Source organism: Muntiacus reevesi, chromosome X (assembly GCF_963930625.1).
Source record: "Muntiacus reevesi chromosome X, mMunRee1.1, whole genome shotgun sequence".
Taxonomy (NCBI): domain Eukaryota; kingdom Metazoa; phylum Chordata; class Mammalia; order Artiodactyla; family Cervidae; genus Muntiacus; species Muntiacus reevesi.
The window spans coordinates 56,252,972-56,277,300 of NC_089271.1; the positions used below are offsets into that span (position 1 = coordinate 56,252,972).

The 24,329-nt window shown below is 41.8% G+C and overlaps 1 protein-coding gene across 1 annotated transcript in view; it reads left to right on the top strand.

The window, feature by feature from the left end:
• The window catches only part of SLC9A7 (solute carrier family 9 member A7), a 154,876-nt gene that overhangs the window by 111,782 nt on the left and 18,765 nt on the right, over positions 1-24,329 (top strand). The window contains exons 12-14 of the mRNA XM_065915454.1: positions 3,354-3,507; positions 11,390-11,449; positions 19,635-19,698. Coding sequence (XP_065771526.1) covers positions 3,354-3,507; positions 11,390-11,449; positions 19,635-19,698 — 278 coding nt within the window. The remainder of the gene's footprint in view (positions 1-3,353; positions 3,508-11,389; positions 11,450-19,634; positions 19,699-24,329) is intronic.

Below are 24,329 nucleotides of genomic sequence, written 5' to 3' on the forward strand. Positions count from 1 at the left end.
TGTTTTCTAGTGGGTGTTCATAACCCTTAATCTTCCAGAAGGGCTTCAGACCTATAATTAGAAGGAAAATAAGTCTTTAATGATGAAGAGTTACAGGCCAAATTATTTGACACCTCCCAGCTTCAGTGTTCTCTCATAATGAAATTGAAATAATCAATTGAGATCCCTCCTAGCTTTAACTTTCTAAGATATAAAATACACTCACATTAGCAAGATGAATCCCAAACTGGAAGATAAGAGCCATGATAGTTCTGCTTGACTTACACTGTCTCCCAGATGCCCCCTGTTCACTATAAAGCCGAGAAAAGTGGAGAAGCCATTGAAGAGACAAAGGACAATAAAGAAATATGTGAAGGAAAAGAAAGGAGAGAGCAATTGGCATGAACAGATGGTTCAGTGAGAGTGTAAAACATCCAATTTTATAGACAAGACTCAAGTAAGAGCATCCCTGCAGAGCAGAGGGAGAAGATAGTGGGGCAAAAGGCCACTGTGACCCTTAGAGGTACCTCTGTCTGGGAAGGGGGAGGGGATATACAAGAGGGACAGCAAGTGGCAGCCCTTTACTGCCACACAGTAGTTCTTGGAGGCCTCAGAGAGTCATACTGAAATCATATCATTAGGCACTGCTCAGGAAAGTAATTGTGTTGTCTAGTACTCCCTTGCATCTCCATTTAAGTACACAGCCAACCCTAAAGATTTCCTTTCACTTTGACACACATTTATTGGGCATTCCCTTCATAAAAGCCATGCTTCTAGGTTGTGGAGGATATAGAAACCAGCTCACAGTCCACAGGGAGCTCACAGTCCACTGAGGGGAGACACTATACAAAAAGCTAACTTTCTCCCAAGAGAGGGTGGTGAATTGCACACATGAGATGTGGTATAAATGTGGAGAAAAGCAGGGCCCAGGGCCATCTTCATCCAGTGCGTAGCCTTCCAACTGGGCTTGGATGCAGTGGCATTTCAGGAGGCAGCAGGTTGGAAGGGCAGGAAAGCATTGATGTGCGTGGCCTTTTTAGGGAAGGGTAATGGTCTGGTTTAAACATGAGACACACAGGCTGATACAGAATGTGGGTGAGGTTGGAAAGGGAAATTTCGTGTGAATTGGTGCAAACCTTCAAGTTGCACGTGAATCACCTATTGGGCTGGTTAAAGCTGATTTCTGGGCCCTACCACCAGAGAGTGATTCTGAAGGAATGGGGTGGGCCCCAATAATTTGCAGCTCTAATATTTTCTCAGCTGTTGCTGCTGCTGATGGTGGTTTGAGGACCACACTTTGAGAATCATTGCTGGAGTCTAGACCACAGAGAAGCCCCAGTGCCATGCCAAAGAATTGGGCTTTTATTCAAGAGCATCTGGGAAACATTAGAGGCTTCTCAGGAGGGCAAGACAGAGCAGAGCCTCCATACATATGAGAAAAAATGCCAGTGGAAAAGAGGAAGATAAATTGGAGATAACTTGGTCACCTAGATAAAGTGTGTTCATCATTTTCTGTGTTAAAAGACAGAGATACACAGTACTGTTTAAAGGTATCTCCTATCAAAATTATTTTCCTCAAGGCTATGAAAGAAATACCACTTTCATAGTACTTACATTGTTTACCTAATAAAGAAAAATGGAACACACATTATCACTCTCTGACCCTCAGGTTTTCTTCTTTGAGATAGCATCCATTTAAAGGTCGAAATATTAAGTGGTGTCATAGCTGGCTGTAGGATGATCTAGATGTGTGTCAGTATTTCAATAGGACAAATTAATAGAGAACATCAACCTTGCTTTGTTTTTTAATACAACTTTTATTGAGTTGCTCCAGTGAATTGCAGTGAAGTTCTCAGATGAATGAAATCATGAAATCGTTGGGAAAAGTGGGAAAATATACAAATAAATATAGTGAGTATAACTTTTCATTCTCATACTATGCAGGCAGTCTTACCCATGGTGAATAGGAATTTATGCTGTATACTGTGCTTAGTTGCTCAGTCATGTCTGATTCTTTGTGACCCCATGGACTGTAGCCCACCAGGTTCCTCTATCCATGGGGATTCTCCAGGCAAGAATACTGGAGTGTGTTGCCATGCCTTCCTCCAGGGGATCTTCCCAACCAAGGGATCGAGGTCTCTCACATTGCAAGCGGGTTCTTTACCATCCGAGCCACCAGGGAAGCCCAAGAATACTGGAGTGGGTAGCCTATCCCTTCTCCAGTGGATCTTCCCAGGCCAGGAATTGAACCGGGGTCTCCTGCATTGCAGGTGGATTCTTTACCAGCTGAGCTACTAGGGAAGCTCTTATAATAGGGTACTTATATATTACACTTATTATACTTTTGGTTTTTATCAATAAAATTTTGTGGAGATTTTTTTTCTCTTTTATGTACATACCTACATAATATCCTTGATTTTTCCTCTTGGCCCACAAAGCCTAAAATATTTAGTATCTGACCCTTTATAGAAGAAGTCTTCATCCCCTGATATAGATCAGGTTATATTGTTACTTCTCTGCTTGGCTTTGCTAAGGAAATGCTGTTTTAAACATTTCACATTCATACCTAGCCTGTATCTTAAGTTTATAATGACTATATAGCACTTGGGTAGTGCTTGAATCACAGACTTGGAAAACTTATATTATTATTTATATTTCTTTTTATTTCATGATACTAGCAGGAGAATTCTTTCAGTAATGAAAGAGTGTTATTATTCTAAGGGGCTTCCCTGGTGGCTCAGTGGTAAAGAACCTGCCTGCCAATACAGGAGATGTGGGTTCCTGGAGAAGGAAATGGTAACGCACCCCATACCCTTGCCTGGGAAATCCCATGGACAGAGGAGCCTGGCAGGCTACAGTTAATGGGATCACAAAGTGTCAGACATGACTGAGCAACAAAACAACAACAAGGCCATATGCACATTTGGTTTGATGGGCAGTTGTATTTTTCTACTTTTTCTGATGAGTAGACATTGGTGCTTGAGTTTCTTGCTGATTGCCAGATACTAGCATCATTGTGATTCCACGGGTATGGGATAAGCTTCACAGGTACTCTCAGTAGATCTATAAAAGTTGTTAATTTAGCCACACACGAAATTAGATCCCAAACTATGGGGTATTCACATATGGGATTCTCACAGTGTGCTGTTCAAAACAGGGCGGTGTTTTTCTTATTGCCTTTGGGCATTTTGCAAAAGAAAACTTTAAATAGGAGGAAATCGTTTAAATTCCTTTAAGGTTCTTTCTATAGAAAACAACTTGACTCTTGAAGCATAAGCAGATACAATTTATTAAACCTGTGTGACTAAGCAGTGGGCCTGGGGACACATTGTTATTTATCCTTATGACAAGAGAGCTTCCTCTTTGGTCCCCAGGCCTCAGGGGAGCGATGGCATTTGCACTGGCCATCCGAGACACGGCATCCTACGCACGCCAGATGATGTTCACGACCACTCTCCTCATCGTCTTCTTCACTGTCTGGATCATTGGTGGAGGCACGACGCCCATGTTGTCATGGCTTAATATAAGGTTGGTTTGAAACAAGGCCAGTTTTGTGTCTATTTATATGTCAATATTCCCATGCAGAGGCTGCTACATTCAGCTTAGCACATGGAAGCCTTTTATATATTTTTTTTTTGTTTTGTTTGGGGAAGGATTAAAATTTTAAAAAAATAAATAAAAATTCAGAGTATTGAATTTTTCATGGAAAAAAAAATCATTAAAATGTTTGTGGGTACAAAAGCAGAGTAAGAAACACCTGGACCTTGCTAACACTGAGACATTAAGGCAGGAATTCAAAAAGTCTTAAAGCTACAGGACAGGGAATAGACATAGTTGCTGACAGTGTCTGGCATTTCATACTCCTCTGAAATCAAGTCTACGGCCTTGAAAAATAAGCTCATCAGCTGGAAGTAAGGAGAAGCAATAGAGTTTTGTTTTAGGAGGAAACTATGCTGCGCCTCTTCTAGCTTGCATGCACAGAAGAGGTGACATTTCCTGCATCACCCTCATTTCTTGCAGCCTCATGGACATCCCCTGCCTGTGGTTTTGTTAGCTGTGTCAGGATGGAGGAGCAGTGACCCAAGTTTAAGTTTTTTTTAAGAGCATTTGAATTCCAAGCTGTGCTTGTGAGCTGGTCCAGCATCTTACAGTAAAGAGGACATTGAAATGGGTTGAGAGACCCATACACTAACTCTGGCCCTGGTTTAAGACAAGCTCTTCATGACTTTGGGCCTCCATATGTCTTCACATTAAATGAAAGCATGCTGTCAGCTTTTCTCCAGGTCCCTCTAGCTCTGAGTGTGCACTCTACATCATGGGAGGTGCTCTCACCACCTGCCTCAGTTTCAGATCTGCAGAGGGTAAGCATGCTAGGGATGAGAAGACTCCGGTGGCACATAGGTATGAAGAATTCTCTGAAAATCCACAAGATAGCAATTTTTTTCCCTTTCTCTGCTGGCTGCTGGTTTGTGTGGAACTGACAACTGTGGAGCACACCTAGTTTGGAGAAGAAAGAACCAACAAGGATCTTATGGTGATCCTTGGGGTCAGGGAGAAAACGGGTTTGAGAGAATAGTCTCTCCCCTCTGGAACTTTTATATTGATGGGAGGTAGGGGTTGCTGGGCATGGCCACCATTGGTTGTCACCAGGAGTTGTTGGTGCTGGCTGCACCATTTCTGAGCTACTACATCTCAGCCTCAGATCTGGGTGGGTCTGCAGAACCTGGGTGGATTTATCAATAAGAGTCTTCTAATAGCTAAAACTTGTGCTGCAGCTGTTGTTTGAGATGCTAACACTTACATTAAGATAATCCTCATAGCATTCCTATAAGGGAGCTAATACTATTATGTTCATTTTAGAGCTGAGGAAACTGAGACATAGAGCAGTAACTTGCCCAAGGTCACAAAGCTGTAAGTGAAGAAGCTGAGATTTGAACCCTGGCATGCTCTTTACTACTGTACTATACTGCCCAAAAGGCTTGCTGTGTTAGTAACTGTTTTTGTGTTAGAAAATCTGGGATGATTAGAATTTCAGTTTCTTGGTATGAATCTCAAGAGTCACATGAAGGAAAATAGTTCATCTATGGAAATAGAAATCTGAAGAAGAAAACGTACAGATTTTTGGCTTTAAACTTGAGACATAAGATGGTACCATCTCTGTTCTGTGTAGCAAAATAAGAGCAAAGAAGGTTTACCCTGCATACAGTTGAGAATCTGCATTTGGTGACCTCTCTGTGATTACTTCCTGCTCCAGTTTACCTTGTCACCCAGTAGATGCCCTGGATGCTCAGAGCCAGGTTAAATCGTGTTTTTCAGGCTATTTTGTAAGTTCCTTTTCTGATGACCCCACCTCTCATTATATATAGGACCAAATAATTATACAATGAGAGTAGAGAGTTGACTTTTGACATTTTGCCCATTCTCAAACCCATTTCAAAAATTGGGCCATTGAAATAGTTCTGCCCAGAGCTGAGAGCATGGGCCCCTTTCCCTGATGCACACAAGCTGTATATGTACACATATAATAATTGGATTGTTGTGAAAATATTACAGTGATATATAAATTAGCACTTAAAAATAACAGCTCCTACATGATAAAAGGTCACAAAATGACTGTGTATATGAAAGATCCAATTTTTCCACATCCTTGCCAGCATTTGGTATTGATACTTTTTATTTTACCTGCTCTAATAGGTATGTGGGGATACCTCATTGTGGTCTTAATTTGCATTTCTCATGGCTAATGATGTTGAATATCTATGGTGAAATATCTGTTCAAGTTTTTTGTCTTATCTTCTAGTTGTATTGTTTGTTTCTTATTGAGTTTTGCATTTGTTCTAGAAACTAATCTGTTTTCAGATAGGTGTTTTGTGAATATTTTTTCCTACTCTGTAGCTTGTCTTTTAATCCTTTTAACAGAGTCTGTCATAAAGCAAAAGCAAAACTTTTAATTTTGATGAGATGCAAGTTATGTTTTTTAAAATGCATCATGCTTTTGGTGTTAATGCTAAAGAACTCTTCATCAAGCACTAGTCCCAAAGATTTGCTTTTATGTTATCTTCTAAAAGATTTTTTAGTTTTATGTTTTACATTTATATCTGTGATCCATTTTGACTTAATTTTTAATATTAAACATGAGGTTCAGGTTGAAGTTTTATTTTATCTGTGGCTATCCAGTTGTTCTGGGCTTCCCTGGTACTCAACTGGTAAAGAATTCACCTGCAATGTGACAGACCTGGGTTCAATCCCTGGGTCAGGAAGGTCCCCTGGAGAAGGGAATGGCTACCCACTCCAGTATTCTGGCCTGGAGAATTCCATGGACTGTATAGTCCATGGGGTTGCAAAGAGTCAGACTTGACTGAACGACTTTTTCTTTCACTTTCATCCAGTTGTTCCAGAACAATTTGTTAAAAAGACTGTCCTTATTCCATTGAATTGTTTTTGTTCCTTTGCCAGAAATCAGTTGGTGGTATGCATGTGAGTCTGTTTCTGTTTGCCCAGTTGATTTATATGTATGTACCTCCACCAGAACCATACTGTTTTGATAACTATAGCTATATGTTCAACTTAAGCATCAGGTAGAGTGGGTCCTTCCACTTTATCCTTCTTTTTCAAAATTATCATAGCTATTCTAGTTCCTTTCCATATATATTTTAGAATGAGCTTGTCCGCATCCTAAAAAAAATTGTGCTGGGGTTTTCAAAGAAATTGTGTTAAACCTGATTTATCAGTTTGGGGAGAATTGACACCTTTACCTTGTTGAGTCTTCCAGTCCATGAACATGACAGGTTTCTCTGTTTATTTGATCTTCTTTGATTTCTTTTATCAATATTTTATAGTTTTCATTACACAGTGTCTGTGCACATTTTGTTATATTTACTTCTAAGTATTTCTTCTTCTTTTTGAGCTATTTTAAATGTTATTCTATCTTCAATTTCAATTTCCATATGTTCATTGCCAAGATATAGAAGCATAGTTTTTGTGGGTTGATCTTATATCCTGCCACTTTGCCAAATTCACATATTAGTTCTAGGAAGGTAGTTTGCAAATAGAGACAGTTTTATCTTTTCTTTTCCAACCAGTGTCCCTTTTATTTCCTTTTCTTGTGTTTTTTTTTTCCATTTATTTTTATTAGTTGGAGGCTAATTACTTTACAATATTGTAGTGGTTTTTGCCATACATTGACATGAATCAGCCATGGATTTACATGTGTTCCCCATCCCGATCCCACCTTCCCACCTCTCTCTCCATTCCATCCCTCTGGGACATCCCAGTGCACCAGCCCTGGGCACTTGTCTCATGCATCCAACCTGGGCTGGTGATCTGTTTCACCCTTGATAGTATACTTGTTTCAATGCTATTCTCTCAGAACATCCCACCCTCACCTTCTCCCACAGAGTCCAAAAGTCTGTTCTGTACATCTGTGTCTCTTTTTCTGTTTTGCATATAGGGTTATCGTTATCATCTTTTTAAATTCCATATATATGCATTAGTATACTGTATTGGTCTTTATCTTTCTGGCTTACTTCACTCTGTATAATGGGCTCCAGTTTCATCCATCTCATTAGAACTGATTCAAATGAATTCTTTTTAATGGCTGAGTAATATTCCATACTGTATATGTACCATAGCTTCCTTATCCATTGGTCCGCTGATGGGCATCTAGGTTGCTTCCATGTCCTGGCTATTATAAACAGTGGTGCGATGAACACCGGGGTGCACATGTCTCTTTCGGATCTGGTTTCCTCAGTGTGTATGCCCAGGAGTGGGATTGCTGGGTCATATGGCAGTTCTATTTCCAGTTTTTTAAGGAATCTCCACACTGTTCTCCATAGCGGCTGTACTAGTTTGCATTCCCACCAACAGTGTAAGAGGGTTCCCTTTTCTCCACACCCTCTCCAGCATTTATTGCTTGTAGACTTTTGGATAGCAGCCATCCTGACTGGTGTGTAATGCTACCTCATTCTGGTTTTGATTTGCATTTCTTTGATAATGAGTGATGTTGAGCATCTTTTCATGTGTTTGTTAGCCATCTGTATGTCTTCTTTGGAGAAATGTCTGTTTAGTTCTTTGGCCCATTTTTTGATTGGGTCATTTATTTTTCTGGAATTGAGCTGCAGGAGTTGCTTGTATATTTTTGAGATTAATCCTTTGTCTGTTGCTTCGTTTGCTATTATTTTCTCCCATTCTGAGGGCTGTCTTTTCACCTTGCTTATTGTTGCCTTTGTTGTGCAAAAGCTTTTAAGTTTCATTAGGTCCCATTTGTTTATTTTTGCTTTTATTTCCAGTATTCTTGGAGGTGGGTCATAGAGGATCCTGCTGTGAATTATGTTGGAGAGTGTTTTGCCTATGTTCTCCTCTAGGAGTTTTATAGTTTCTGGTCTTACATTTAGATCTTTAATCCATTTTGAGTTTATTTTTGTGTATGGTGTTAGAAAGTGTTCTAGTTTCATTCTTTACAAGTGGTTGACCAGTTTTCCCAGCACCACTTGTTAAAGAGGTTGTCTTTTTTCCTTTGTATATTCTTGCCTCCTTTGTTGAAGATAAGGTGTCCACAAAACTGTGTTAAACAAGAGTGATGTGAGCAGACATCCTTGCTTTGTCCCCAGTCTTAAGGGGAAAGCAGTCAGTCTTTCACCAATAAGTGTAATGTTAAGTCTATAGAGTTTTTGTAGATGTTTGTCATCAATGTGAGGACGTTCCCACCAATTGCTACTTTTCTGAGGGTTTTACAATGAACAGATGTTGAACTTTATCAAATGCTTTTTCTGTATTAGTTCATATCATTATATTTTGTTGTTTAGCCTGTTAATATGGTAGACTACATTGATTAATTTTAAAATAGCGAACCAGCATTGCTTCTTTAAAACCAGTCTTGCTTGTATAAATGTTTTACATATTGCTGAATTCTATTAGCTTTTTTTTTTTTTTTAAGGATTTTTGTGTCTATGTTCATGAGGGATACTGGTCTGCAGTTTTCTTTTCTCGTATTGCCTTTGTCCGATTTGGTATCAGGGTAATCTCACCTCACAAAATGATTTGGGACACAAAATGTATGATGACCATTCTGACCAATGTGAGGTGATATTTCATTGTAGTTTTGATTTGCACTTTTCTAATAATTAGCGATATTGAGCATGTGATTGCTATTTTAAAACATGATGACAAAATTCCCAAATTACTTTCTGGTAGTAAACTACTACATGGGGGCTTCCCCAGTGACTCAGCTGTAAAGATTCTGCCTTCAATGCAGGAGACACAGGAAACTCAGGTTCGATCCCTGGATTGGGAAGATCCCCTGAAGGAGGAAATGGCAACCCACTCCAGTATTCTTGCCTGGAAAATCCTATGGAAAGAGGAGCCTGGCGAGTACAGTCCATGGGGTCACAAAGAGTCGGACACAACTGAGCAATAAACTGTGTAATTTATTTTTAGTCTCTTGAACAAGTGTTGTTATTCACAAAGGTGTAATTTTGGCAACTTCAAAAAACCATCAGATGAGCAGATTCATATGTATATGTCCTGAGCACATTTTGGTGACAGGGTGGCCATCCTCTTGGAAGGCCCAGTTTCAAGTGACACGCCCATGAAGTGGTGGTGGTGATGGGGGAAATCAATGATATACACCCAGGCAGCCAAATGAACAGGAAAACCTTCATACCCCAGAGTGCAGCAATACAGTCACTCAAGGACAAGTAAGGACACTCTGCTAGGTATAATCCTGTCACACTGAGAGTTTAAGATAAAGCTCTGTGTAAGATAATTTAAGGAATAAAGGCAAGGAGAAGCTCTGAGCTCTTTAGGTAATATCATTTGCAACTGTATATTTTAAAAGACTTTATAGACGCCACCTTATAATCAAAGGCAATAGCCTGTAAGTTGTAGCACTGTGGCTCTGGGTCTAACAGTCTCAGTTGTAATCTTGGTTCCACCGTTTTCTACCTTTGTGACCTTGGGCAACTTGGGTAACCTCTCTGACTCTCAGTTTCCTCACCAGGTAATGGGGATGACAATGGTATGAACATAAGATGTGATACTAAATAAATGTGATAAAGAGTTTTCCCATTAAATGTACCATCTGGCATATGGAAAACATTTAGTATATTTTAGCTGTAATATCATTAGTAATCATAGCATTAGAACTGCTGCTAGTACTATTACTAGTGAATTTTGCATTTATGGAATCCAGCTTGCTTTTCTGAAATTTGTTATAGCTTTTCAATACCATAGTATATAAAGTCTGATTTAAGTCACATTGCCAACATGTGCCTAATTAAAAGTACCACCTTAAGAAGCATCATGTTCTCACTTGTATATTTCAGTGTATATTAGTAGCATGAGAATTTGAGCACACTCTAGCACAATGTCCCTCAACCTTTTTTTCATCACTGTTCCTCTGAGGAACCTTTAAAGATGTTCTTTTTACCTATTTCTTCCATTGAATTTTTTTAATACAACAGATCTATATATCTATTTATGTACTATGGAACTTTAGAGGGCTATAAACCACTGTAATATCTAAAAAAATTTTGTCCCTAAATAACAGATTTTCATGCCCCTGGAGGCTGTAGCACCCCCCATTGAGAATGCAAGATTTAGTGCAGAGGTTCTCATCTCCAGGTATTTTTGCCCTCTCAGGGGACATTTGGCAATGTCTGGAGACATTTTTGTTTGCTTCAACTGGAGGAAGGTGCTACTGGTGGTATCTTGCAGGTAAAAGCCAGGGCCCAAAATGTCAATAGTACTGAGATTGTGAAATCCTCCTCATTAGAATAATGGTAAAGTTCTAATGTATTCTGAATAACCTAGCAATTATTGAGGGAGGTGAAAATGGACTCTGTCAATTCTTGAGGCCATAAGATAAAGAAAATAGCAGAAGTTGGATTCTTGACCTTTAGGTTGAACCCATGGATAATGTGATTACTTGTAGGAAAAAAGGCCATTTTGTTTTTCGTTATTGCCATTTTCAGTAATTTTGTGTTCTTTGCTCTTCCTGTCAAATATGTGTAAAAGTGTGTATAAACACTTCAAATATATGTCAGTAGCTTTCTGTTTTCTAGTTTTTGTATGGATGTGTATTGCATTGTGAAACAAATGAATTTGTGAAAAGTAGTTTGAAGTCATTTTCTATGAGTTGCATTTTTTCCCCTGATTTCATTGTATTTTGAGAGGCTTGTCTTCATTCCTAATCAATCCTCATTTGACCTGGCTTCTAACACTGTTGCTTTCTACGTAAATTTAGCTCCCTCTCTGGGTTTCAGAGAATGGGGACAATTTATGAGAGGGTACAAATTTCTGTGTAAAGTGAGATGGCCTGGTCTTTGATGGATGTGGTCCAGGTCACGTGTCCAGAGCCCCTGGCTCCCCCGTGGTCCCTGTCACACTCATGTTCCCTTCTTCTGCTGCCCAGAGTTGGCATCGAGGAGCCCTCCGAAGAGGACCAGAACGAACACCGCTGGCAGTACTTCAGGTGACACAAAGGCAACCTCAGAAGCAAATTAACCGGGCCTGGCTTTTTTTCCCCCCTCTCTCTAACCTGAGATGTTTCTCTTTATGCTACATGTCTCTTTCTTTCTTCCTGTGTGCACCAGTCCCTCGCCCCTTAAGGGGCAAGAGGTCTGGTCAAGTCTAATCGTTCTTCTACCCTTCTCTGAGTTGATTGATGTGTCAATGTTCCTGAGAGTCTGTCCCCTTCCTCCCCATTTTGGACAGTTTTTGTCAGCACCAAAGCCAGAGTTGATGAGTAGCTGCTTGACAGCTGAGCTTAGTGTCAAGAGTAGCCCATTTTCAGAGGCACAAACACTTTCCCCACAAAATCCTGCTTGTGATCTAGTAAAGAAGCCTTTTAAGTCATAAAGAGTACTCGAATTTTGTATTTCAGCTATGACTGGGATATGGTTTACATCATCTTAATTAAGCACTGATGCCGCTTTAGTTTTGAAGTATGGATTTTTAAATTGTACCTTACCATGGTGAATCAGAAGACACAAAAACAGATTTTTTTAAAAAACAGAAGATCGTGAAAGACTCTTCTAATGCAATTCGTTTCTCAGTGACCAAATTTATGACAGATTATGCTTAAGGGTGGTGATATTGGGCAATCAGAGTAAAGACTTTAATATTTCTTCTTCCCTTCTGAACCTTTTACTGGTATTTTTTCTTCCTGATCTGATTCTGGGTGCTGGTAGATAAAGCAAATGCAAAATAGCCTTGAAGTCTGTTCTTCTCGTGAAAGTATTTTACTCTATGAGGACAGTGGTGAAAGCAACAGTACCTGTCATGGGACATGAATTTTGAGACATTGCCAGGCCCCAAATGTAAACTGTTAATGACATGCATACAATTAATTGAAGCATTTAAGATCTCTGGATTCACACTTTTTTCCTAAGATACACACACAAAGATGTTCATATTAGAGTCCTGACTGTAGGAACCAGTTAAGTTTCAGAGGAAACCCTTTCCTTTGAAATATCCAACCTTCAAGGAGGAAGGCCCTTCCAGCAAAGTACAAGTTATTACACTTGGAACATGAGAGAGTTCAGATTCTGATCAGTTGTTTAAGATTTGATATGAATGCATGTGTCTCATATTCCCCAAATTTATTTAGGACCTCAGCCATTCAAATTTTAAAAAACCCATCTATTGATTAAAGTAGAATGCTTCTAAAATTTCTGAGATTTTTGTGGCATTTTATGTGGTGGTTAATCAGAATGTACATATATCAAAAGGGAAATGATTCATATTCTGTATTTATTCATTCTGGAATGATCACATCAGTGTGATTGCTTTATTTTCCCATTTGGTATGGGATTACCACATTTGTCTCATTCTTAATGAAAATAAGGATAATTCAGTTCATTCTGGAAAGAAGACTGTTGGATGTGGTCAGATGAACTCAACCCTGATGTATCAGGGGACTGCTAAAATATGATGTAATAAACCAGCACAAAAGTTTTAGATTTATACCATGGCCTAAATCAAAAGCATTATAATAGGTTAGGAGGGAAATGTATATTGTGGACAGTTGCCTGAAACTAGGAATTTCAGAAAGTTAGAGAACTCCAAGTCTTCTGAGGCATTATACTTTAAATAATGTACCTGATCTTTCTTGCTGTGCAGCACACCACCACATGCCCTGTCCCAAGGGTGAATCCCTTTGTAGGGATCTAGTATCATCCTGGGGGATTGGTCCAAGGGTTCCTCAACCCTGCCAGAAAAGTAATCATTCAATTGTCCTGATGTAAACAGCCTTGAATGGGGAAAGAGCAGAACTCCATCTGTGTCACAAGGCTCCTGGTCTGTTTTCTTCTGGCATTTAAAACCCAGTAGTAAACCTTTCTCCTGTTCAGCACCCCTGTTCAGTAGCAGGGACCTCTGAGACCCTCCAAGGGGCCCTTCTGCATTTCTCTGTCTATAGGAGGACCTTGGGGAGTCTTTGGAGGCTTTGTGTGGTCAGGCGTAGGGCTGCATCTCAGGCAGGTAGTTGGTCACAAGTGGCTACAGCAAGGATCAGAGCTTCCACAGCAGAGGGAGGAAAGAGCAGGAAATGGGGGTGCTGGGTAGGACTCTGCTCAGAACTGTAGGTTTCCAGGGGACGTGCACAACCAGATCTGAAGATTAACCACATGTTCCAGTAACGTAGAATTTTTCTCCTGCCCTTCATTTTTAAGAGAAGAAGAAGCTCAACAAAAGATTGGAGGGTTTATCTGGGGGAAAAATGTGTAATTGTTAGACTCTATATCTACCTAATTACCTATTTTAGCACCTTACGTCCATGAATCTTTACAATTTGTTGTTTTTGGATCCTGGACTAATATATGAGATCCTGAATCATCATTATTAGTAAGTTAGATTAAATCAAAGAGACAGAAAGAGTACTCATGTATCAATATTTGTGAAACATTTTCACCAAAGATATAATTAAATGTTTGTTTTAAATTGTGGAAAATTTTAAATCTGCAAAAAAGCTGATAGAGCAATGAATATCCAAGTTCTAACCTGGATACACAAATTGTTAACATTCTGTCATTTTCTTCTCTCTCTCTTTCTCTCAGCCATTTCAGAGTGCTTCAGAGTACATTATAGACATCATGACTTTTTGCCTCTAAAATACTTCAGCATGTATCCCCGAGGAACCTAATCTTCTACATGATAACAATACTTTTAGTAAACCAAATTTTATATACACATGTAGGATCCAGGACCCAATCAAAGTTTCCTTTGGCTGTCATCTCTTTTTTTGCTTTCCTTTTTCAAAAAATTTCAGGCCCATGTGGCTCTGTGCCCTCTTCCTCTGACTGACTTGGTTGTCATCTCTTTAGTCCTTTAATCGAGGATAATCCTACACTACTCCTTTTGATTGCTTATGATGTTGAGGCTTTGTTTTATTTTTTAAGGATTTCCAGGATAATTGTCTTGGATTCAGTTTAATTCAGTTCAGTTGCTCAGTCGTGTCTGACTCTTTGTGACCCCATGAACCACAGCACACCAGGCCTCCCTGTCCATCACCAACTCCCAGAGTCCTCCCAAACCCATGTCCATTGAGTTGGTGATGCCATCCAACCATCTTATCCTTTGTCGTCCCCTTCTCCTCCTGCCCTCAATATTTCCCAGCATCATGGTCTTTTTCAAATGAGTCATCTCTTCACATCAGGTGGCCAAAGTATTGGAGTTTCAGCTTCAACATCAGTCCTTCCAATGAACATCCAGGACTTATCTCCTTTAGGATGGACTGGTTGGATCTCCTTGCAGTCCCGGAGACTCTCAAGAGTCTTCTCCAACACCACAGTTCAAAAGCATCAATTCTTTGACACTCAACTTTCTTTATAGTCCAACTCTCACATTCATACATGACCACTGGAAAAACCATAGCCTTGACTAGATGGAACTTTTGTCTCTGCTTTTTAATATGCCGTCTAGGTTGGTCATAACTTTCCTTCCAAGGAGCAGGTGTCTTTTAATTTCATGGCTGCAGTCACGATCTGCAGTCATTTTGGAGCCCAGAAAAATAAAATCAGCCACTGTTTCTACTGTTTCCCCATCTGTTTGCCATGAAGTGATGGGACCAGATGCCATGATCTTAGGTTTCTGAATGTTGAGCTTTAAGCCAACTTTTTCACTCTCCTCTTTCACTTTCATCAAGAGGCTCTGTAGTTCTTCTTCACTTTCTGCCATAAGGGTGGTGTCATCTGCATATCTGAGGTTATTGATATTTCTCCTGGCAATCTTGATTCCAGCTTGTGCTTCCTCCAGCCCAGCCTTTCTCATGATGTACTCTGCATATAAGTTAAATAAGCAGGGTGACTGTACAACCTTGACATACTCCTTTTCCGATTTGGAACCAGTCTGTTGTTCCATGTCCAGTTCTAACTGTTGCTTCCTGACCTGTATACAGATTTCTCAAGAGGCAGGTCAGGTGGTCTGGTATTCCCATCTCTTTCAGAATTTTCTACAGTTTATTGTGATCCACACAGTCAAATGCTTTGGCATAGTCAATAAAGCAGAAATAGATGTTTTTCTGTAACTCTCTTTCTTTTTCTATGATCCAGCAGATGTTGACAGTTTGATCTCTGGCTCCTCTGCCTTTTCTAAAACCAGCTTGAACATCTGGAAGTTCACAGTTCATGTATTGCTGAAGCCTGGCTTGGAGAATTTTAAGCATCACTTTACTAGCGTGTGAGATGAGTGCAATTGTGTGGTAGTTTGAGCTTTCTTTGGCATTGCCTTTCTTTGGGATTGGAATGAAAACTGACCTTTTCCAGTCCTGTGGCCACTGCTGCTCTACAATCTGGAATTTTTGGATTTTTGTTTTCCTCTTTACTAGAGATAAGAGAATCATTTGATTTTTGGCCAAAAATAACATAAAAGGAAGTTATGCATTTCTTGTTGCATCATGTCAGGTGATGTGTCTTGTCCAGCTGTCCCTGGTTATTAGTGATGTTAAATTTGACCACTTTAGACCCCAGTTCTTGTAAAAGCACTGTTTTCCCTTTGTAGCTAAACAAGTAACCTGTAGAGACTTCCCTGGTGGTTCAGAGATTAAGAATTTGCCTTGAAATGCAGGGGACATGGGTTTGATCCCTGGTCGGGAAACTAAGATCGCACATACCCTGGAGCAACTAAAGCAGTGTGCTCTATAGCCCAGTACACCACAACTAGAGAAGCCCGCAGGCCACCACTAAGACCTGACACAGCCAAGTAATTATTTTTTTTTAAAGAAAGCATTTAACATCATATGAGTAGTCAGATTCCCAACAGCCTTTTACCCACTGGTAAAATCATACTCTGATGACCTTTGCTTGAAGCAGTTATTACCCTGTGAGTGAAAAACTGGTAATTTTCTAATCCTGTTATTCCTTTCGTGTTTTTGATGATTATCTATAGAGAAGGACTTTCAGAGAGTTTAAGTGTTCTATTCTATTCTGGTGAAGTGAGAAGTCTCTCCAGTGTCCAAGTAATCAGTTCAAGCAAATTTTTATTTAATATTTGTGGGACTACAGAGTTGTGTCTCTGCAGGATCCCAGTAAGAATCTCAGGTGTTATCACTGAGGTAGCAGAAGGTAGCAAACAGTTGTCATTTTTTCTGTAGAGAAAACAGTGATGCTAGAGAGACATGGCCAGAATTAGTATTGGATTGACCAAAAAGTTTGTTTGGGTTTTTCAAGACACAAGCAAACTTTTTGGCCAACCCAGTACTTATTAGACTCTGTACTAGTTCATTAGCCACTCACCACATGTGTCTGTTTGAATTTACATTGTAATTAATTAACATGAAATAAAAGTTAAAATGCAGTTCCTCAGTCCTGTTGGTCACATTTCAACTGCACAATGGCCACATGTGGCCAGTGGCCTCCATATTGGACAGTGTATATCTAGAAGACCACCATCATTGCAGAAAGTTCTACTGGATGATGTGCATCTAAAATCACTCTCAAGTTCCCCCAAGCAAAAATGTCAAGCAAGTTTGAGATGAGGTTAGGATGGGCCTAATTTTGTGAATTTATCAGTGTTTTCCAATGTTTTGTGCTCCACTGTTTGAATTCTGGCCTGGCCGTGTGGGCACAGGCTAAATAGATGAATTGCTCTTACATTGCCAGGACTTGAATGAAAATAGTCCAAACCTAGTCTTTATAAGCGGGCTTGCCTGGTGGCTCAGATGGTAGAGTCTGCCTGCAATGCAGAAGACTAGGGTTCGATCACTGGGTCAGGAAGATCCCCAGGAGGATGGCACGGCAACCCATTCCAGTATTCTTGCCTAGAGAATTCCATGGACAGAGGAGCCTGGTAGGCTACGATTCTTGGGATTGTAAAGAGTTGGACACAACTGAGCAACTAACACTAGTCTTTATAAGCAGTTCTTGTTAAGCAGAATTTATTTTAGTTCTCTTCTCCTAGAATAGGTTAGTGGAAAGAATCGTGGTGGCTAGATTTTATCTGGCAGCTTTTATTATGTGTGGCTTTGTTTTCTTCATTGTAGGACAAGGCACACTTAGCCCTTTTCTCATACCAAGAGGTTTCCTATTTCATCTAGGCTGATAAAATCCATTTGTTTTATCTTTACTGGCATGGAAGCCACTTACAAAGACTAATACACCTGTTTCAGAATTCGTGGTCAAGAAAGGAGAGACAATCTGGGTGGATCTGAACTGCTGATGCTCCTGCCTCCACAATAGCCTGTCCATGGTTTAGGCAGAGGGCTGCCGTGTCACTGAGCATTCCAGAAAGCTGTCTGAAAGACAGACTACTGGTAACCCATGCTCTGCCCCTCTCCGAGTCTTTACTAGGGAACTCATCTAAGTAAATGAATCTGCCATGAAGTGGCTCCATTCACCAACAGAATCCACAGAACAAGGCCTAATATTGGACTCTTAGCTGTTGATCTTACAGATGCTAATGCCATTTAGAGGACTTTTCTTTATGAAACATACATTAAGAGACCCTCAAAAATGGTGAGGGTTAAAGATCAACAGCTAGGAATCCAGTGTGACCTCTCCTCTGGTATGTCAGACCCTTCAGGCACATTGAGGCTCTCTCGTGTGACCTCTGGGTAGCTAGCCCTGGTGCCTCAGAATTGGATGAATTTCACGTCCAAAAGTCTCTGAAAGGTTTGATGCTCAAAAGTCCCTGGCTAATGTCCAACTGTGAGGCCAAGCCTCCAGGCCTCAGAAAGCGGCCTCTAGATAAAACAGAGTCCGTTTAACTCACTACAAAAGCCCATCAAACTTCAGGTCCCCAGGGAGGAAATCTGGTGCCAGGTACATTATAGGTTTTAACTAAGTGCTCATATTAAGATCTGGCATTGTAGGCACTCAGTGAATATTTGCTGAATACTTGAATTCATCTTGTAGTTTTTAAACTTTGCCTTCAGCAAAATGTGGGGTAACTGTTCCCTTTCCTTCTGTACCTCCCCGCCTCCCTCTAGGGTCACAAACCGTGGCCTAGTGCTCGGCAAGCCTGGAATAAGGCAGGGTAGAGGTTACCTTTGAGAAAAGGGTACATCTCTGTTGTCTTCTGTTCCTTCTTTGCATTAGCCTCATTTTTCAAGATCTATCTTGGGCATCACAGGTAGAGAAGCGGGAGGGAGAGGAGAGAAAATAAGGCACACCTGGGGCTTTGCATATCTACTGTCTGTTGATCGCAGTCAGCGCCCTGGTTCCAGACTGCAAATAAAACCCCTGGTCAAGGCCATTTGGCAGTTCTCTTCAAACTCCAATCAGATGTGCTGAAAGCTGTGTTTCTTGTATTCCTTTTATGATACCAGCCATTCTTTGCAATTCCTCCTCCAGGGGATCCTCCAGACCCAGGGATCAAACCCACATCTCCTGCGTCTCCTGCATTGCCAGGTGATTCTTTACCTGAGCCACCTGGGAAGCCCCTGGAGGAGGAAATGGCAACTCACTCCAGTATTCTTGCCTGGGAAATCCCATGGACAGAGGAACCTGGTGGGCTACAGTCTGTGGGGTCACAAAGAGTCGGACACAACTTAGTGATTGAGCACACATTCTTTGCAGTACTGGAGGGAGAAGTAAACTCCAGTTCTGTTTCCTGGATTCCAGGACTGTTTCCTGGCATCTTTGTTTTCTCCTCCATTGCCCCCATATTATCGATGTCATCAGTACTACTGTTCTCTGCCTTAAAATGAGGAAGTTTCAGGGATAAAGAATCAACCGATACATAGAGCAATAGTTGGTATGTTGCTGCCAAGAAAACAACCCTAGTGCTTTCATGGAATTCATTATTAGTGGATTTTGCCACCTTGCTTTTTCTTTCTGTCTTCAGTTATTGATCTCAAGTTGTGAGTTCTCAGGTCAGGTGGAAGGGAGGAAGCAGCAGACAGGAAGAGGCAGGACCCGCCTTTGGTTACCTAGGACCGTCTGGTGCAGAAAGGCAGACAGACAGTTTCCTGCTTGTATCGTTCCCCAGAGGTCTTGCTTAAGGTGTTAGCATACAGATCAATTGCCCAGCCTACCCCTGGGTAGTACGACCACTTTCTCATAACTTTCTGCATGACAGCCTTCCCCTTCTTTTAGCTAACCACTCCTTCCACCTTGGGAAGGTGGTCAGCCTCTTAGCTGCTTTCAACTGGCCTGACTGCCATGGTCCAAGCTAACACTCTATGTTTTTCTCTCCTTGTCTTTCTCCCTGATGACTTACAGAGTTGGTGTTGACCCAGACCAAGACCCACCACCCAACAATGACAGCTTCCAAGTCTTACAAGGGGTAAGTCACAAAAGATGCTTCTTCATAGGAAGGTGTTATTAAAAATAGCTAGAATTTATTTGAGCATTTGCTACATGCCAAGCAGTTTACATGGATTCCCTCATTGTGATCTTGAGAACAACTTTATGAAGTAGGAATTGTTATGCCCAGTTTACAGATTAGAAGTTGAAGTTTATGAGTTAAAGTGTGTCTCTGTGGTCAGACAATTAGAAAATGATGGAGCCAGGATTTGACTCCAGAGTCCCTGTTCTCAAAAAACATATTAAGGGGCCAAAAAGAGCATTTAACCTGACTCTCCCCTTCCAAAAATGGATACATGGATACATTGGCAATTGGCTCATGGTAGCTTGTTCTGGGAAGGAGAAGGATGGATCGATTTTCCAGTCCAGGGAGAATGAGCCAGAGAGAAGGGATGCTGGGTGACGGCTGGCCCTCCTGCTCCTCCAGTGTCTGGCAGCCTCCATGGTCCCACAGTAGCAGAGCCGCAGCCCTCAGCCGCATAGACAGTGAAGTTTGCAGCAAGGCTAACAGTTAAGGCTTGGGTGGGGCAGTGGTGGCAGTGACAGCCTGGAGCAGAGTGCCGAGGAGGGAGGCTATAGAAGCAGTGAGGACAAGAGCCCTGTGTTTCATCTCATGTGATACAGGGAAGAGTTCCTGTTGCTGCAGAGAATCCTGATGGAGACTGTGCTGGGGGAGGGCGCAGAGGTGTAGGCTGGCCATTGGTTTTGCAATTGGCTCCAGTTACTCTTGCAGCATCACAAGGTGCCCCAAACGTGGGAAAGTGGACAATTTCTTATCCACATGCGTTGTCTAGGTCAGGAATTTGCAAAGGGCATAGTGGAGACAGCATGCGTGTGCTCCATGAAAAAATCTGGGGTCAGTCAATAGCTGAGGGCTAGAATCTTCCAAAGGCTCATTTGCTCTTGCGTCTGGTACCTGGGTTGGAGGACACAGACTAGGACTGGTGAGCAGGATGCCTGTGTTGGCTTTTCCTTGGCCTCAGGTTGTGGGACTTCTTACCTGATGGCTCAGGCTTCCAAGAGCCCATTTCCCAGCAAGTGAGGTGGAAGCTTTGTGGCCTTTTGTGGCCTAACCTTGGGAGTCATACAGCATCACTTTCAGGACTTTCTCTTGGTTACGAGTTGCTCAGGCCAGTCCAGATTCAGCGGAAAGAGATAGAGGCCATCCCCTCTGGACGGAACAAGCATCAGCGAAGTGGCAGCCATGTTCTAAAGCTGGAGGAAACTACCCAGCAACACTGCCCCCCTGCCTTTCATTGGACACTTTGGAAGAGTACCCTGTGGTTAAAGGTTCCATGGGACACAGGAGTATGTGCTTTTTGGATATGGAAATGGGAACTCATGGTTCAAAATTCCAGAGGCCAAGTCAATGGCAGCAGGCACCCGGGTGGTGCCAGATGCAAGAGAGGCAATGTGTCTGGAGGCGCATGCTCAGGAAAGCAGAGGCGGAGTATCACCCCTGTTGTAGGCCTGGTGGGGTGATTCTGCCTCCAGGTTTTGCCCCTTTCCCAGGCCAGCATTTCCTGGGCAGGCATGGTGGGGGAAAGGGAAATTATGATAGGAGTAGAAAGTTGCTTCCAAAATGTTTTTCTTTGGCCTGGGGAATGAAGAACTATTTTGTTCAGTGTTGAATACTCAGTGCTGAGCACAGTGCCTGGCCCATGGGGGCCTTGATTGGTATTTGATGGGAAGATTGGGGAGCAAGAGTGGCACAGGGTGTGGGAAGTTCCATTGACCATGTGCATGTATCATCTGCAAAGCCATATCAAGTGTTTCTTTTTCTTCCAGTCAGCTTTGAATCACGCTCACCATTGCAGTTAATCCCAAATCCAGTTTGCATATCTTAGATTCCCTAGGATCTTCTAAATGACTCCAGCAACCACATCAAATTTTAGCAAGTCTCACAAAATGTGGTGCTGTGTTGGGCCCAGGGGTGCCACCACAGCTTTCTCTGAGGTATTTCTCTGTGAGGGTAGTCACAGCCTGATGGGCCAGTCTTCAGTTGAGGCCCCATAAGGAACCTCTGAAAGTTCTAGGCATTTTGGGATAAACTTTCAGTGAGGTTCATTGGAGATTTGGTGCCCACTTTAAAGGTGCTCCAGAAGACCTTTGCAACTATCTTAGAATAGGCCATTGTGCCACTTGGGAACGTGTGGTTTCAATGAGAAGTTCCTTTGGAAAAGTTGCTATTTGACTAGAGCTTTAAGTCCCTGGTGGTTCAGATGGTAAAGAATCTCCCTGCAATGCAGGAGACGGGGGTTCAATACCTGGGTCAGGAAGATCCCCTGGAGGAGGGCATGGTGACCCACTCCAATATTCTTGTCTGGGAAATCCCATGGACAGAGGAGCCTGGCAGGCTACAGTCCATAGGGTCACAAAGAGTTGGACACAACTGAGCAACTAATGCTTTCACTTTCACTTTAAGGACTTTAGAAAGTAGGAGTTCAGGAACTGTGCCTCTTGCAGCTAACTTAGAATCTAACAGTTTGGGTATCTCCAAACTTGGATATGAGGAAAGCTGGGTGAAATTCGTAATGGACATCCTCATTTCACTGAAAGGAAAGTAATGGCTGTGGTAGAATACAGCACCTCCTGCCTAGACCTGTGGCTAGTCAAGATCAATTTTGTAAGAGAAGCAGGTCACTACCAGCTAGACAGCCAGGGCTTGGGGCAATTTCATCTTGACAGTTCCAAACCAGTCAACACCCTTACCCCCTACCCCCTGCTAGCCCTTTTGCTGTTTTCAATTGCTCCTGCCTCTGGACTTAAGCATCCATCAAAGGAAATACGTGAAATGGTTTGATTGGTTCCATGTAGCTGAACTTACTGTATCTCTCAGAGACACTGGGCTCGTAGCTAGACTTAATAACAGACTTGCTGTGGAAATGTTTAAAAAGCAGTGTATCCTAAGTGCTAAGGGTTTTGGCAGTGCATTTAGTCCATGAGGTAATAGCTAAGATAGCACCCCCAGTCCCGGGCAGGGTGAGCCTAGGAAGCCATCCTTTGGGCCAGTTTTGACCACACATGTGACAGTCACTTCTGTTGTACTCCCAGGGGTGCCCCTTCAGCTGGCCCTAGTCAGGAGCTGTGTCATACCTTCCCTTTAACTGGCCGCCTTCTAAGCCTCATACATATTATGCAGAAGGCCCTCAAAGGCAGGTCTGTTGGCATTTTGAGTTTTTCTGTCAGATGGGGAGAAAAAAGGTGAACTTCAAGCTTGGTTTCTCAGGTCACCTTCTGAAAAATGACTCATGCCATTGTGCAGAAAGGGCCTCATTTCTCCACGTCCTTCTGGCCTGACCTTCTTGCTCCAATAAGCCATTAACAATAGGTCTGGGAGCACTCAATGGTCATGAGAAACCCGTAAAACAGAGAAGTAAATGGGCTTCTCATTTTTGGGTGAAACCCTGGGTTCTCCTAGCTTCCCCTGAACTGGATCCAGGTCACATGCTCAGTGTTGTCATGAAACTGAAATCAGAGATGGGGAAAGTCCAGATGTTTTTTTCCCCATTAGAAAAGAAAGGGCACTTCTCTTTACCTCATTTCTAAATGATCTTGCTAAATGAACAAACATGCAAACAAAAAAGTGCTATTTGATGGGAAAGCAGTTTTTATAAGGAGCACCATTTTCCTCACCAGTGCTACAAGCCTGAGGTTATAAACAGAGTCATGGCTACAGAACCACAGAATATTAGCTCATGTGGGCGAACGAAGGGAGCTGTTGGCCAGAACTTTTGGCTCTGGGTGAGGGAAGCATAAGAATATTGTGGATAGACTTCAGCTTCATGTCCCTGGCAAGTTTGACTCATTAGAACAAAACAAAACAAAAAACTCTGTTGCCTTGTTTCTCTGGAGGTCTTGGTGACTTTGCAACCAAAACAAAAACAAGCCCAGCTGGAGGCAAGCTGCCTGGGCCTGGGGATGGCCTCCCAACCCATTCAAGAGGGGATGTTTTATGCCAGACACAGCTGAGATTTATGTTGGCCGGACAGGCAGACACACCATTCATTTCCTTCCCCGAGTTTACAAAAGCATGCTCATTGATGCGGCTGATGTGGAGTAGCTCGGAGCACGAATCTGAGTGTATCCCGCCTCTGTTATCTCCGCAGGACAAGGTCACAAGCAGGATATTAGTGGAATGTGGAGGAAGGGAAACTGCTATGTTTGTGGTGCGTGTGTGTGTGTGTGTGTGTGTGTGTGTGTGTGTGTGTGTGACTAAAAACTGCAAAAACTTAGCTGTTGCACTGATATATACCTTTCTGGGCAAATTGGATTTGTTTGTTTCTGGGTCCTTCCCCCAGCTTCCTTCCAGGCTGAAATCTGATAGCCAGGCCCTTACATCTTTAACTTCAAAGCAGTTGCTCAAGTGCCTTTGCTCAGATTACTGTTCTCTGACCCCTTTCCCCATGATGCTTTTTTTTTTTGATTGCCTCCCATCATGGCCCCCGGTTTCACTTTCTTTTTTTTTTCTTAGAAGTTCAAATTTGATTTATTCATTCATTTGACATATATTTATTGAGCATCTGTTATATTTCAGACATTTTTTCAGGCTCTGGGAGTACATCTGCAAACAAGACAGATGAATCATTCTCCTTAAGGGCTTGGTGACAG